Below are 17,667 nucleotides of genomic sequence, written 5' to 3' on the forward strand. Positions count from 1 at the left end.
TCGATTATTTATCCTGTATTCTTACCTTTATAAAATCTGCACTGATAACATTTGAAATTGAAAGTGTAAGAACTTGTATGGTATATCAGAGATTGCCTTTTCCAAGCAGCAGAGTATGTCAGATAATTTAATGGCATATCCTAGGCGCTGATTAGCTCTCGTCATCAGGTATGAGCTCCAATTAATGAATAAAACAGCAGTCATAGGAAAAAAAACAACAGATTTGAGTAATTGAGTGAATGGTAGCTCAACTCTTAAGAACAATCCATCAACTTTTAAAGGATTTGGATAACATTTCTTTTGGTTTTCAAGTAGCAACTAAAATTGTACAAGCGCATGGCCGACTCTTCTTGAAAGTTTGCCATCATCCTCATTCGACTTTATTGCATGCAGGTATCACATGCTCTTCATATGCTTTCCTGCAAAATGAAAACATACTATAAGTTAACAGTAGTTGACCAAAAAAAAATGTTAACCATAGTCAATGTGCCCCTAATTATGAAGTGAAACTGGTTTTCCCATCAGTTAGTTTCTTGCAGGCAGAATGCAGCTAATAATGTAGAAGATATCTGTTATTCTCATGCTAACCTAGAAAGAAAACTGGACCTCAACTGCATGCTGTGAAAATAGAAAGAAAAGCCAACAGTCTGTATAGGTGCCAGTGTACTGTATTTGTGTAATCTCGTGTATAGAGATTAACTACGTGTTGAGGAATGACTGATAGGATAGGTTCAAGGAACAGCTGATGATTTCTCTGCCTCCATCATCACCTTCCTGCTCATGGTAACGATGTATATAGGCATGTTTACAGCCCCAAAATGGAAAACTCCTATTTTTTTTTTTTGATGCTTGCTTTCAAGTTAATTTTCGGGACAGCCACTTTGTGCAAAAAATGCCAAAGATCATATCCATCACCAGTCTGCCCTTTCAAGAACCTCAGGATTGCCTAGAACATGACTAGGCAATGGGCTTGCTTTCAAGTTAATCATTTCAAGGAAATTCAGGTTAATCATTTTCTTCAATAGGTTAATCATAAACAATCATACTCTTGAGCGATTAGAGTATTCACAAAAGAAAGTAAGATAATTCACAAATTTCACAAAATTATACAAGAATTATCTGGAAATTATTTACTTAATTCATGAAATAATCCCAGCTTATGGATGCACTCTCATAGATTATTGATCTATAATATTAGCTTCTACTGCTGCTGTTTAGTGTTATTGCCTCTCCAAGACATGTTGGGATGAATTAGTAATATGTGAATAATAATTTCATTACATCCTCTTCATTGTCTATGGATATTGTTGATTGTTAAAGATTCCACCAGCATGCTGGTTTCAAATGTAATAATATATTAAAACAGCACTTTCCTTGCATCTCTTTTTTCTGATTTTTAATATTTATCATCATTTGAAAATTTTTGGCAGGTTGTAAACATCTTTTGCAATGTCATGCCTCCAATAACCATTTTTTTCTAAACTGTCAAATTTATGACTGGATCTAATCATGACAAACAATTCATCTAGTACACCATTTAATACTAGTAGATGCTGCCTCCAAGATGTTTAACATGGCATGCAGCCAATATAATCATTCTCCTGAGGCAACAAATAACCTAGCAAAAAAATAAAAAAGGCAACCAATTCCAGAGTAACAAACTTTCACTCCCACCAAACCGAGATATTCAAGATTAATGCAATCAGAGACACAAAGGTCTATGATGGAGGAGCTTTCACAAAAATGCTCATATGACAATATATACAGAAAAAATTGGGAATAGTTGGGCACTATAATAAATGACAGGGCTCACTAGATGTGTTATCCATTTTCTAATTATGCAGATAGAAGCTGTACCTCATTTTTCCTTGCAGCAAGTCACACAAGGTCAATTTGCCCACCCTCCACCAGACCTTTTATAGACTTGTATCGAAGGACATACAGGTCGTCAGCAACCAGGTCAACTATCTCATCCCCTCTACAAGGTAAAAAGTGCTAGATGAGAAGACAGTGCTGAAAGAGATCAGAAAGAGAATGCAAGCTAAGAATCACTTACGTGTCATCAAGCTGGAAAGCTCCAACTGCACTCTTGGTCTTGCAGAAAACAAAGGTGTCTAGCTGGGGTTCTGGGACTGAAGAAACAAAATCAAGGGTCACTTAAACAGCATGTCCAAAAGAAAAATGCATTAGTGCATATACTTGATCCCATTTTTGGGGTTAATGGTAGGAGCACCATTATAGTTCATACTGCATATCATGAGCTCAGCATTGAATTATCAAAAATCAGTTGGCTCCATCAGGCTTTAAATAGTCAAATGAATGCACATAACCAGAAGCAGAACTCAGAACGCCATGAGAGGTTGTGCTCATGAGCTTACTAACCAGATTTCATATGGTGCTGCTATTTTCACAAGCTTCTTAGAGCGTAAGTTGTGAAAAATGATCACAATATACTAATCTGAGTAATGAATAACCAGAGAACTGTTTGGTTAAGGCAGAAAAATAGTAAATATAGTTGTATCAAGAGCAGCATTTTCTTTCATTTTTCAACTATTTGCCCTGCATGCAAAGAAAGGAAAGCAAACAAGCTTTGGATCAGCCAAATACAATTAGCTAATCAATAAGGAACTGGAGCAAAATGTGACGCCATTATGACAGCTGTTCCAATGTAATAGTGGGTTTATTTTGATCTCCTCAGTACCTATACTGAAATTACCTCCCATCAATTCCAAACAAGCCATGCTTTGTGGTTTTGAGACAAAAAGATTAACTTTCATATAAGAACTTGGGCAATCCTGTAAGTCATTTGATTGCTGAAATATGGATTTGATAGAACATTCAAAATATTCATCCGATCAGTTTGGAAGTAATAACTATGGTATTGATTTTTAGTAGCTATTCTCTGATGCTTGCTTATTTAAACATCTAATGCTAGCAAAATTTGGATAGTTACAAATGGATTTTCTTCATGAAGTACCTTGAGACATGCCCACCACTAAATGTGAACAGATGAAGTTATGCATGCATGTATTTTTAGTACTGACATATTGTAAGAGAAACAATTCAAAACAACAACTGGGCAGTTACTAGATTTCCAATTCAAAGCCCCGTAAGATCAAGAAAACCTCACCTAACATACACAATTAGAAGGGCATGATTAAAGTATTAAATTAATGCTTGAGTAGCAGATAAGAGGGGAAAAAAAACAACAAGAGTAAAAGAACTCAGATGATTATAGCTAATAAAGTGCAAGAAGTTAGAAAGGTTACCCATATCATCTTCTTCACTTGAAATGGATTGTTTCAAAATGGATTGATATCCATAAGGCAATCGTGACAGTACCGACTGCTCAAGATGCTTTTCCATGATATCAGTACACCTGCTAAAACCACATTTTCTTCAAAGCAACTGAGAGTATACTATATTTTAGAGATAAAAGTCCTTTTTTCCCACCTTTTGGCAAATCTCTGCTCCTGTTCAGAAAGCCGATTCCAGAGATTGGTTTTTGAAATATGGATCATGTACTTCTCAATCTGTAAAGATATTTGAATTCCATAATAGACCCTCTTGAAACACAAAAATCAACTCAAGGAACAAATGAAAATCTCTAGGACAGCTAGTATACCTTCTGCAAACGGATTCGAAGATACGACCTCAGAAGGAATAGAGTGCGGTCCAAGTCCATTTGGTAAAGAGACACAACAAGATCATCGACTCCATTCTCTGTGAATTCCTCCACTGTCTCTTCCTGATTTCAAGTCCATCATCCAATTTTCAATTGAATGCAGAATAGTAGCCTTATATCCAAAGAAAACAGTCATAACGAATTTCCAGTATAAAAGCAATACAACAACATTAGAGGAGCACCTTTGGCGACTATGTTTCTGCTATCTCCTCAGCCCCAAGTTTTGTCACAAATATTGCAAGACATTATACAAAAAAGCTATACCAAAAAGCTATACAAAAAGGCCCCGAACTACATTGCTATAGTTCAGCCACCCTAAAATTCCATGTACATAGAATGACAAGTAGAGATTCTTTGATAAGCTCTCCATGCCGACCTCGGCAGCCTACCTCGGACAGCCGACCTTGGACAGCCGACCAGGCCGCAACGAGTTCGAAGACCCAACCCTCGCTACCTGGCGGCTCTGGACCCGGTTCCCAGCACGCGATCCACCGCGCGAGATTCCCCTGCACATGGAGAGCTCCTTCGCTGCGATGAAGCTAGAAGCGGGAGGGTCCGTTGCGAAGACAGAGGAAGCGGAACACATTCAGCGAAAGCCATGCACAACTCAAGGAACGTGGGAAACAAAATAGTAACGGAAGCTATGCAACGTGGGAAGCAAACGCCGAAGTGACAACTATTCTTTCTTAAGTCAGTTATCAAAGGGGACCATAAATGAGAGAGAGAGGGAAATGGGGTGTGAGAATAGTAGTGGTGTTTTGGGTTCACTCTCACCCGAAGGAGAGTACTACGTGCATGGGTTTTCTCTCACCCGAAGAGAGGCTTTGAACAAAATATTTCATTCCCATTGTTTTCCTCTTCTTCTCCACGGTTGGGGCCTATCATCTGGTATCAGAGCCAGGTTATGTCGAACAAGGAGAGAATAGAGTGTTAGCAGTATGCCCTAGAAGCCAATTTGGCTGACGCATTATTTTGTTCTGGAACATAAATTTGTACTTGACCTAATTATGAATTTATTAAGTTGGGCATTCTTTTCATTCATGTTCTTATGTGTCCATGAATCGTCCAAGGAATTAATAAGATGATGACGCATATTTTCAAGAGTTGAGAATTTGAGGCATGTGTCATTGGTGGTTAATTTCTGAATTGCTCCTGATCGATGGATCATCACAAAGACGGTGATCGATCTGCTGAGATTATTGCACAATCACTTTCTTTGATGGACGAGTCTTAAGTCCACAATATGGGGATACTGGAATAATTGTGCAAGTGCTTGTTAGAGAACAAGGGTACTGAGCGTGACCATAGCAAGTAGTCACTTGGATGTCTATCCACTCGTCAGTGATTTACTTGATGCTGCAGTTGTATAACTAGTCGTTTGACCTGCGATGCCTCAGCTATTCACAATGAGGTTGCTTTAGTTTGACGAGCACATAAACATGGGTCCTATCTATCTGGGTTCTTGTGGTGCAGATTGGCTGCAATAGGTTCATTGTAGGGTAGGGATGCATCTAGATGGAATCTATCGACCTTGATAGATTAGGAGAGATCCTATGTGATTTATGAGACTGAGTTTGTAAATCCTTGGCCAAGGTAGTTTTTGAAAAAAGAGTTTTCCAATCTTGAACTAGAGTAGAATAAATCTTGACATATTACAGATGATGGGGTTTGACGAGTTATCCATGACCTCCATCCTGTCGAAATCCACGAAAGAGGGACTGTATCATACACTAACTGCACCTAAAAGTTCATCTATTCCATTCTGTTGAATAGCTACAACATGCTGCTACGTGTCACTGGGAGATTGTGAGACTCAAAGAAATTCACTTGATGATCAGTGAACCCGAAGAGAAGAGTTGGAATTGTTCCAACCCATTGAAAGAAGTTTTAATGATATTGTGATAGGGATCACAATATATTTCACTATCAGATAGAATAGAACCTATGGGGTCACACACAATAGAGGATCTGATCGATCTGATGGTTGAATTGTGATTTGGAATCATAATAAATTAAGATTATCAATTTAATTGATAATTGGTTTAATCCATTAAAAGTTAGTGAGTTGAAGAAGGAATAATTGCAATTGGATTGCAATTAAATTGAATCAATTGGACTTAATTAATTGGGCTTGAATAGGGTTAGGCGTGAGGCTCCAAAATTTGAGAAGGCCTCACGCCTAGGCTTTGAGGAGATTGGGGCGTGGCTCCTAATTTTTAGGAGTCAACACTAATGAAAAAAGGATAAAAAGGGAGGCCGGCGGCCTCCCTCTTGAGTTTTTGTTTGTTGGCGGCCCTCCTCCTCTCCCTAGGGTTCTTGGTTAATGCTTGGCGGCCTCCTTCTCTTCTTCTTCCATCCGCAAGGGAAAAGAAAAGGAAAGCAAGATTGGAGTCTTCTTCCTCCTCTTCATCAGCCGCATGGAAGAAAACATAGACAGGAAGGTGTTCCTCTCTTCCCTCCTTCCTTCTTTCAAGAAAAGAAGAAAGCGTTTCTCCTTCTCCTTCTTCCTCCTTTTGGAAGCAATCAAGAGTTGATTGCTTAGAGTAGTTCCAACCATCAAAAGGAATCTGTGCAAGGGAGCTAGCACCCCGGTGAGATCACAACCTTGATCGATCCAGATCTTCGTGTGGATACCCGTAGAGGCCGGACACTTGTGCGGCTTCAAGCGAATCCGATTTCCACGATCATCAGATAGCGGTCAAGATCTACCCACTCAAAGGTAAAGATATGATCTTTACTATTACTTTTATTATAGTTCTTAAATTAATCAAGTTTTAATTTTAATCTTTTCTTAGATTTCATAATTTTTTGAGTTAAGAACTCAAAATTTATTTTGAATGCTACCTTTCCTGGGACGTTCATGTGATGAACGACCCCGCGCGTGTATTTCCGCTACGATCGTCGCAACGCGTGCGGGGGTAACCCGACATAGAGCACCTTGAAGCCGAGGTGTGCACGATGCAGGAGGAGCTGCGCAGCATGGAGGCTAGAGTGGAGGGGCGCTTTATGGAGGTCTTGGAGGCCATTCACCACCTTTAGATCTCAGTTCCGCCACCAATACCGCTTGAGCAGGCCGCGTCACTTCCACCGTCACCTCGAGAAAGAGGCTTCGAGCGAAGGAAAGAAATTGTAGAGGTTCAACGCCGTCCAAGAATGGACTTTCCATAGTTTACCGAGGATGACCCCATTGTATGGCTCGATCGAGCTGAACAATACTTCAATAGCCAGGGCATCCCAGCCCACAGATGGGTGTCTACGGTTTCGTACTACCTAGACGAGGAGGCCAACCACTGGTGGCAGTGGCTACGTCGAACATATAAGATGAGGGAGCCATGATCACCTGGAGGGAGTTCGAGCGTGAACTGTTGGCTCAGTTTGGGCCTAACAAGTATTTAAATTTTAACGAGAAGCTATCGCGCATCCAGCAGCATGGAACAGTGAAAGAATACCAGCAGCAGTTCGAGAAGCTGGCTAACCGCGTCAGAGGGTGGCCGCCGAACACGCTCATTGGCACTTTTGTCGGAGGACTCAAGGAGAAGATCGCAAAGGAGGTACGCATGAGACGACCTCAGTCCTTGCGAGAAGCCATTATGGTTGCGCGAATACGAGAGGAGAGGCCGGAGTAGAAGCAGAAAGCAGGCTGAGGGGCCACACTGCAAGCAACCGGTGTTCCGCGACTACCAAACTCGACTGCACCAGCACCACGGCTTACTGCCCCAGCGCCAATCTAACGCATCTCATGGGAGGAGATGTAGCAACGAAGGAAACATGGGCTCTGCTTCAAGTGCAACGAGAAATTCACACCTGGGCATCGGTGCAAGATTCCTCAGGCCTACCTGATTGAAGCCGACCGCGTGGAGGATGAGCATGGATCCAGCAAAGGCGAAGTCGAGCACGCCGCTGAGGACCGGGCGGAAGAGGGCGTGCAACCAGTGATCTCTCTACATGTGTTAACAGGGTGGAGCAGGCCAAAGACGACGCGAGTAAAAGCTCACATCTGGGGATATCCATTAACCATCTTCATTGATAGTGGTTCGACCCATAGCTTCTTGAGCAATCGCATGGCCCGATTGCTCCAACTTTCGGTGGACGCCACGAAGAAGTTCGGGGTCCGAGTTGCAAACGGAGAAATGCTCCAATGCCAGGAGAGATTCCGATCGATGGAGGTAGAGCTGCAAGGCAAGAAGTTTTGGGTAACATTTTATCCTCTACCATTGGTGGGGTTGGATGCCGTTCTAGGCATCCAATGGCTAGCAAAGCTTGGCCCGGTGCTCTGCGACTGAAAGCAACTGACAATGAAATTCCGATGGGATGGCCGGGAGTGCGAGCTATCTGGACAGTCACCTAAAAGTGCTCAAGCTCTAGATCCTCAGGAGGTACAACGATAAATTACAAGGGGCCAACTATTTGCTATATTTGTCCGGGGAGGGAGCAACCTCCAGCCTTCAGCATTCGAGGAGGAACAGCCCATAGACCTCCAAGAGTTGCTGAGCAAGTACTCAACACTATTTGAAGAACCACGAGGGCTGCCACCGGAACAAGTTTTCGTCCACCAAATTTTCTTACAAGAGGGAACTTCGGCGATCAATGTGCGGCCTTACCGGTATGCCTACTATCAGAAGAATGAGATCGAGCGCCAGGTAGTCGACATGTTAGAAACGGGGATCATCCGGGAGAGCCAGAGCTCTTTTTCTTCTTCGATGCTCCTAGTGAAGAAAGACGGCACCTGGAGGTTCTGCACGGACTACCGAGCACTCAACGCTGCCACCGTCAAGGACCAGTTTCCCATTCCAACCATTGATGACATGCTCGATGAATTTCATGGAGCACGATACTTCTCCAAGCTCGACCTCAGGTCGGGTTATCACCAAATCCGCGTTCATCCCGAAGATATCTCAAAGACAGCCTTTCGCACCCACCATGGACACTTCGAATATCTGGTAACATTCTATGCAGCTATAAACTCTATCTTCCAAAGGTACCTGCGTAAATTCGTTTTAGTTTTCTTCGATGACATCTTAGTGTACAGCGCAACTCGGGAATTACACTTAGTTCATTTGGACACCACCCTCAAGATCCTTGTTGAACATCAGTTCTACCTCAAACCCTCCAAGTTTTTGTTTGGGCAACCACAAGTTGAGTATCTCGGCTATATTGTGTCGGTCAATGGAGTACAGATAGACACCACCAAAATTCAAGCTATACAGGAAAGGCCACGACCAGCTTCTGTGACAGAATTCAGAGGATTTCTCAAATTAATGGGATATTACCGAAAGTTCGTCAAGGATTATGGAATCATCGCCGCTCCACTGACCGCGTTATTAAAAAAAGGGGCAGTTCCACTGGAATGCCCAAGTCGAGCAAGCTTTCCATCACCTCAAGCAAGCCATGATAACAATCCCGGTGCTCGCAATTCCGGATTTCTCAATGACATTCGTCATTGAAGCTGACGCCTCAGACCATGGGATAGGAGCGGTTCTCACACAGAATGGAAAGCCCATAGCGTACATGAGCAAGGCACTAGGAGTAGCGAAGAAAGGGTGGTCGACATATGCCAAGGAGATGCTGGCAATCATGGAGGCAGTTCGGTTGTGGCGGCCCTATATGCTGGGAAGGAAGTTCCAGATACGCACGGATCAGAAGAGTCTCCGGCATTTTCTGGAACAACGAATAAGTACACCGGAACAGCAGAAATGGGTGGCCAAACTACTGGAATATGAATATGAGATTGTCTACAAACCAGAAAAAGACAATATAGCCGCATATCGCGCCTACCCGAAGGAGCAGCACTACATGCCCTCAGTCTACCCATCTTTGATATCTGGGAGGAAATCAGAACTGCCCACCGAGAAGACCCCTATCTACAACGGAAAAATCAGCAACTACAGTCCGATCCTGATAGCATGAAGAATTACCAATCCAAAGGAGGAATTTTATATTATAAGGGTCGGGTTTTAATTCCTCTTGGCTCGCTATTAAGAGTGAAGTTGATGGAGGAGTTTCACAACATAAGAATCGGTGGACATTTGGGAGCTCTAAGAACCTACAAACGGATCTCCCAAGCCTTCCACTGGGACTTAATGAAAAAAGACATCCAAAGGTTTGTGGCCAAGTGTGTGGTCTGCCAGCAACAAAAATATGAAGCGCAAGCTCCGGCTAGGTTACTGCAACCTCTTCCGATGCCTACGCAAGTCTGGAAAGACATCTCAATGGACTTCATCGAAGGGCTACCATGGTCAAGAGGTAAAGATGTGATACTAGTCACCGTCGATCGGCTGACCAAATACGCCCACTTCTTGCCTCTATCTCATCCGTATACTGCTAAAGGAGTAGCTGAGCTTTTCGTGAACCAAGTGGCCCGCCTACGTGGGATGCCGAGGTCGATTGTTAGTAACCGGGATCCTGTGTTTGTGAGCGCCTTCTGGTGAGAGTTCTTCAAACTACAGGAGACCTCCCTCAACATAAGATTGGCTTATCACCTGCAGTCTAACGGCCAGACTGAGGTGGTTAATAAGTGCATGGAGCAATACCTTTGATGCATGTGCAGTCAATTCCCAAAGACGTGGAAGCACAATTTGGCTTGGGCGGAATACTGGTACAACACCACTTTCCATTCTACTGCCAGGATGACACTGTTTCAAGCGTTATATGGGAAACCCCCGCCGTCAATCATTTGATATATGGACGGTATTTCAGCGGTCGATGAGATCAACAAAAACTTGGTCGACTGCGACCAGTTGATGAAAGAATTGAAATGTAATCTGGAGAAGGCGCAGAACCGTATGAAGCAGCAGGCGGACAAAAGACGGAGGGAAGTTACTTTTGAAGAAAGCGACTGGATGTTCTTAAAACTCCCTCCGTACCGGCAACAAACGGTCTTCCGCCGAGCTCACTAGAAGTTAGCGCAGAGGTACTTCGGACCTTACCGCATCACCGAGCGTATAGGGCCAGTTGTGTACCGACTGGCGTTGCCGGAGACTACCAGGGTCCATCCGGTATTCCATGTATCACTTCTCAAAAAAAAAACTGGGAGAAGGACAAGCTAGCTGTACTGCTCCGCCACCGATACGGGAGGATGGCAACCTGATGCTGGAGCCCGAACTTGTCAAGGACTACCGATGGGTTCACAAAGGTGGAAAGCTAACAGAGAAAATCCTGGTGAAATGGCGCTCGCTTTCGGAAGAGGACGCTACCTAGAAAGATTATGGTCAGTTGAAGGAACGGTTCCCTGAGGTAAACCTTGAGGCCGCAACGAGTTCGAAGACCCAACCCTCGCTACATGGCGACTCTGGACCCGGTTCCCAGCACGCGATCCGCCGCGCAAGATTCCCCTGCACATGGAGAGCTCCTTCGCTGCGATGAAGCTGGAAGCGGGAGGGTCCGTTGCAAGACGGAGGAAGCGGAACACGTCCCGCGAAAGCCATGCACAACCCAAGGAACGTGGAAACAAAATAGTAACGGAAGCTATGCAACGTGGGAAGCAAACGCCGAAGTGACAACCATCCTTTCTTAAGTCAGTTATCAAAGGGGACCATAAATGAGAGAGCGAGGGAAATGGGGTGTGAGAATAGTAGTGGTGTTTTGGGTTCACTATCACCCGAAGGAGAGTACTACGTGCATGGGTTTTCTCTCACCCGAAGAGAGGCTTTGAATAAAATATTTCATTCCCATTGTTTTCCTCCTCTTCTCCACGGCTGGGGCCTATCATTCTTCATATCACATAAGGTGTGAGAACCCGTGCGGGCGTGTGTTTAGTCCCACATCGGTTATTTGCTGGGTAGATCTTGGGTACTTATACAGGATCAAGGAACCCAAATAATAACTTCCGGCTAGCCATTTTGAGTGAGGTCCTAGGTTGTTACAAATGGTATCAGAGCGAACCCGGCCCATAACCTATGTGGATTAGGGGACACTGCAGCATGAATCCTTGGGGCTGACCATGGGCCAATCGTGGTGTTTGTGATTTGATTTGAATTGATATGAACCTTTAGCCTGATGAGGACGTCAGGGCTTGAACGGAGGGAGTATGTGAGGATCCGTGCGGGCGTGTGTTTAGTCTCACGTCGGTTATTCGCTGGGTAGATCTTGGGTACTTATACAGGATCAAGGAACACAAATAATACCTTCCGGCTAGCTATTTTGGGTGAGGTCCCGAGTTGTTACAAATGGTATCGGAGCGGACCCGGCTCATAACCTATGTGAACTAGGTAACACTGCAGCACGGATCCATTGAGGCTGACCACGTGCCAATCGTGGTATTTGTGATTAGATTTGAATAGATATGAACCCTTAGCCTGACGAGGACGTCAGGGCTTAAACGGGGGGAGTATGTGAGAACCCGTGCGGGCGTGTGTTTAGTCCCACATCGGTTATTCGCTGGGTAGATCTTGGGTACTTATACAAGATCAAGGAACCCAAATAATAACTTCCGGCTAGCCATTTTGAGTGAGGTCCTGGGTTGTTACATAAGGTTTATTGGATTATGAACCCCTTATTCCCTTTGAAAGGAATACAGAGATCAAGCAGTAGGATGTGAATTTTGAAGCAGATGAATAACAGACAAGGCAAGATGGTATGGTATAACACACCAAAGAAGAGATCAAGATCCAATTGAATGCCCTGTATCTCACTAAATAGGGAAGTTTGAGGTAAACATTAATCAGCATTGACTGAAATATTTCATTTTTGGAAAAAAACTTTGGGATAAAATAACAACAACCCAGAAATAATATCTCCTCCATCTCGCTGCACTGTCAAACCCATTTCAATAGAAAGAAAAAGGATGTGAGATTCTATCTCTAAAAAAATAAGAAATCAATAAATTTAAAAGCAATTGGTTCGCAGAAAATCCTAAAAATCCTTTCTTTTTAGGAAAAAAATTCTTCCATCTACATGCATCTCCAAAAATATATTCAAGAGAAGCAAGAAAGGTCTGAATTTCTCGTCAAGACAATAAATTTAAGTGAAAATAACAGCAAACACCAAATAATTCCTTCAGATTCCTGCATGCATCACCAAAACTAGCTTCAACAGAAACGAAACGGATGCAAGATTAGAACTTTAGCCAAAATTCATGCAAAAAGTAACAGCAAATCACGTGCAATCCCTAAAATTCCCTTCGATTTGGGGAAAATCACTTCCATCTACACGCAACAATGAAACTGATCCCAATTGTTTAACAAAAAAGATATTAGATTCATGAAGAGTGAGAATTAGGGTTAGGGTTAGGATTACCAGGAGCTGAATCTGCTCCCGGGCGCGGAGGACGAGGGCGGCCTCGAACTGGAGGATCTCCGGCGCCGCCTTCTCGTTCCGCCACGCCCTCTTCAGCAGCTCCACGTCCGTCGTCTCCATCGCCATCGCCGCCTCCGTCTCCAAACCCTCGCTCCATCGCCCGGATCCCGATCCCGATCCCGACCCCGACCCCGACCCCGAAGCCATCGCCTCTCCCTCTCACCCCCGTGGAGTTCTTTTGGCGCGCTTTTTTATGTTTGGCGGGAGAGGGCGCGCCCATGGGAATTATGGTGTCTTGATTTCTTCAATATGAGCCGTACGATCGTCATCCAACGTACAAGATATGAGCGTCCTTTTTCCAGCATTTGGTGGAGGCTTATCTTGGATAACTTGATGATAACAACTAATTTTATGGCTTATTGCAAGCATATGGCATGCTAAGCTCAAATTTTCTGAGGGACCAGATGGATCAAACAATTGCTATTCTTTGCAAATATTGCACCATTACAATAGTGGTGCAAGAATAAGACTGCAAATAAGTTGGGTTGGCTTGTGACCCGACTCGATCCGACCCAACCCGCTTTGGAAAACTCGTGAGGTCGGGTTGGGTTTTAAAATTGGAACCGTTCCATTTTTGGATCGAGTATGGATTTACTGAATTTAGATCTGATCCGATCCGACCCGACCTATTTGAAATTTGGGTAATTTTGGATTTTTAATCATACAACCCGCCCTGATCCGATTCGGATCTATAAAAGTATTTAGGTCCACTGGGGTGCAAACAAGTTTTGAAGCCATAGAGGGGTTGACCCGAATCGGATCCCACCCAGATCCGAACCAGATCCGAATTTTCTGAGTTGGGTTTGGATTATACATGAAACCAACCCGAATGACCCGTTTGTACCAGTGGACCTGGCCCGATCTGATTTTTTTATTAGGTTAGGTCTGGGTCCAAAATTAGAATCCGAACAAGAAACCAAATTGGGTCGGAGTCACTCATGATCCGATCCGATCCGACCCATTTACACCCTTATATAAAAAAGGAGATCCCTTATTGCAATTTCTATTCATTTTGGCTATGGATGTTCTCTCAAGAGCGATGAATAGAGTAGTTATAGAAGGGTTATCGATAAGGTTATTGAAGATGGGCAACTTTTTCGATGTATCGAAGCTACACTTTGATGCCCAATTTTCCTCTCTTTTCAGGGGGAAAAAAAAGGATGGGAAGCAAAATCTCATATGGCTCATTTCACGTCGAATGTATTCGATGCATGTAATCCGCATTCTCGTACAATTAAATTGCAACTTATAATTCATTCCAAAATAATTAAAAAATGTTCTCCAACCCCACAATTCTCCATCCCATATGCTATAAATATTTCTTACCTAAAGCTTGTGGCTATCAACAAAAAGAGTGGAAGATTGGAATCCTTACTCTAGATTTTATTATTTATTTAATTAATAAATTTTACTAGTGTTTCTATAATGTCGGTGGTTCCAAGTTACATGGTCCAATTGCATGATTAGGGCATTGTGTTGTCTCCTTTATAGGGTAGGGCATGAACACTGCACTCACATGTATGGCCAAAGCGATCATTGGATCCATTCATGAACAAGACGTGACGCACGTGTGATCGCATTTAATATCGAAGTCCATTGAATGTGTCCCTTATCCATGATGCGGATCATATAGCAAGTCAAAGTATTTAGAAAAACAGAGCATGAGTTGGATATGGATTAAAATAGGCTGTGAATTATTGGTCTTCAGGATAGACCTCTGTTTGGATGTGGCTCCGAACTCTGCTGGTTGTTAGGAAAGCCAAAGGTGGGTGCCAGCTCTTCTTCAGCTGGAATGCACAAGCAAGGGAACCCTTTCTTCCAGTCGAGCATAGTTTAGTAGCTAGAAATTTGAGCTCAACTCGATTCAAAATATTCAGACTCTACACTTGACTCGAAATCGATCGAGCTTTAATATGCAAGCTCGGACACGACTCGATCAAAATAAAGCAATACTTAAGATTAGCTCGACTTTACTTGAATATCAATGAAGCCATGCTCGAGCTCAAGTTTGAGCTCGAATTCAAGCCTTTGTCATAATTAAAAATTATGGTTAAAATAAAATATAGCATAATGTTATGTTTTAAAGATATTAAAATAATAATATATATTATAAATAAAAATATATTATTATTAAATATGTATATATTCAATTAGGCTCGTGAGTCTTCGAGCAAAGTATTTTGTTACCTAAGGCTTGGTAAGTGTCGAGTCGAGTCGAGTTGAGCCTAGATCCAAATCGTGCTCGAGTAGTTTGTGAGTTGCTCAGCTCGTTTTCACCCCTATTTTAAGAGCTCTAGGGGCATTTGATGTTGGACAAATAGGCAGCTTAAGATCTCATTTTAGTTGCATTGAATAGTTTCTTTGGAGGATAAAAAAAAGGAAAGATAAATAGTTTTGGAGATATCAAAGTGGAAGGGGCAATAAGAGAGAAGGCTTCATGTATACCAAAATTATATTGAGAGAGAGAGAGAGAGAAGGCTCTTTCCCTTGTTCAAAACCTAACCAATGTAGCTTGCTTTTAATAACTAGTTACATGAAAATTCTAATCTTATCAAAATAAATTTGCAGAATTTTATGGGAAAGCATAAAAAATTTTGTTACTAGATGATCTCCAGAGGGTTTTGTCCTTGCAATTTACAACTGCTGGATATAGTTAACAAGTCTATCGATATCATGGCCTATTTCTCACTTGCATGGATATTGAGCAAGAGCAAATTGCAATTAATTGATCACTAGCTACACTGCTAATCAATCTATCCTCGGTGCACCATATATTATATTTCCATGACATGTCAAGCAAGCACCAATATAATTAATAGTCATGAGGTAGCAACTATGTTAAAGTCCAAGAGAAACTTGTCAAGGAACCACAGTATTAGCATAATAACTCAATCTAAGAAGTCAAGCTGCCACATATTAATCAATGTTGGTATCTGATTTTGGCTATGACGGCTGCATTTAAAAAATGCAATTCCATACTGTGGTCTTAACACAGTGTTTTTGCATGATAGATTAGCTCAGATAGTTGAATTCATGCATCTAGGCAAATATATTAGTCTCAGTATTAAATCTTCAAAAGATTGAGGACAAGTAATGGCATACAAGTAGATTTCTGATGCAGCATCTTGTTTCCTAACCACATCATTTTGCCTCCCTTGACAACTTCTTGTTGATCTATTTAATATTATCCAAATGTCGGCGGGCTTAAATCATGATCTTCATTTGCTATGCTTATAGGATAAACTATGATACCTTACTGCTTTAGTCCTTAAACAGGCGCTGTGTTTTGAAAACAATGGAGAGCAAATGATCATGATTTGGTTAAAGTATTTAAACATGGATACTTCGAGGTGCAAAACAAAAATCAGAATCACTTCGCCGACAAATTAATATTAATTAATAGCCCAAGTTAGGGTTAGGGGCTGATCATAAAAGCATTAGTTGCTGATTAATTATGTCAGCCACCATGAAGATATTCTTCTTCCCACCCTCTTCTAGAAGCACTTGAATAGCAGATGTTGCACTGAAATCTCTGGAAAATTTTGCTACCTCCGCTCGAACCACAGGCTTTTCATCAGATGACAATTAGATTTTTTTGGGGTCATGATGCTCCAAAGGAGCACCAAAAAACTTTATTAAAGATCAAAAATAGAAGTTACAAAAGCAAGTAAAGAGGAAGAAAGCAAGATAGAAAAAAAAAATAATAATCTCCTTTTTCTGTGAACACTCTCAGTTTTCTTAGAAACTTGCCCATCAAAAAGTGTTGCTTCTTCTTCACCATCTAGTAGAACCCTTTGTGAGACAACTTAGTCCTATGATAGCTAGAATGTAAATGAGTTGCAATGATCTAATTATTGGAATGTTTATGTTTTACTGATCACATAACCACCTTAAGCCATCACTCTGCACCTTTGATCAATGTGCATTGAATAATTAATGCATTGTAGCTATCATAAATGATTAACATGATGAGATTTTATGATTATAAATTTTGATATATCAATAGATGGAAGATAGATGTCCATGCATGAGATTTCTGAAGTGGATGTCTACATCTCTTTGTTCTTCCATGTCAACCTAAGTTGTTGTCATGCAGTCACGATTAGGATATGCATGCAATGGACTCCCATGCAAACAACATGGAGGTCTAACCTTCTCATGCTCTCCAGCTGGCTCTTCTCATGGACCCCTAGAATTCGACAGCATATCATTCATGATGACCAATAAAGTAATGACAAGGGCATATCCCTTTTGTAGGTTTGTATTGCCAGTTATATTCACACAAAAAGTTGTGTAGGTCCACAAGTATTGGACTAGAAATTAACTCAAGAATCAAGCCAACCCTTCCCTTGGTACTGCATCAATTTCTATTAGTGTCACCGACCTTATATCGCAAGATAAAATTCTCAAGTAATATCAAGCTCCTTGTAGCATTATTCCCATTCGCAACCGACACAACTACCATAATGCCAGCTATACGTTCACTTCTGTAGAAATGTTTCCATAACCATAGGGTCCCCAGCCGGAGTTAGCGAATGGAGGTGAATTCATACTAAAATCTTAATGACAACAACGTACAAAATCTTTACCCGACCCGATCTAATATCGAATCAATATCTCTTGACCTGTACCGTTCAATAGATCATTTCAGGCCATCCTCTTGAGTCTAATCTAATATATTTTATGGG

At 42.1% G+C, this 17,667-nt stretch overlaps 1 protein-coding gene across 1 annotated transcript; it reads right to left on the reverse strand.

Annotated features, from left to right (window-relative positions):
- Positions 1-254: 254 nt before the first annotated feature.
- Positions 255-13,173, reverse strand: SLD5 (DNA replication protein-like protein). The gene is made up of 7 exons (XM_008793474.4): positions 12,920-13,173; positions 3,626-3,748; positions 3,454-3,533; positions 3,270-3,379; positions 2,057-2,132; positions 1,858-1,978; positions 255-419 (listed from the first exon to the last, which is right to left on the reverse strand). Exons 1-6 carry the CDS (start codon positions 13,124-13,126, stop codon positions 1,879-1,881), a joined length of 696 nt encoding a protein of 231 aa, XP_008791696.3. The 5' UTR covers positions 13,127-13,173; the 3' UTR covers positions 255-419; positions 1,858-1,878.
- Between the last annotated feature and the right edge of the window lie 4,494 nt (positions 13,174-17,667).

This window comes from Phoenix dactylifera, chromosome 2 (genome assembly GCF_051530095.1).
Source record: "Phoenix dactylifera cultivar Ajwa chromosome 2, Ajwa_hap1_PhDact_Kaust_v1.1, whole genome shotgun sequence".
In the NCBI taxonomy this organism is placed as follows: Eukaryota; Viridiplantae; Streptophyta; class Magnoliopsida; order Arecales; family Arecaceae; genus Phoenix; species Phoenix dactylifera.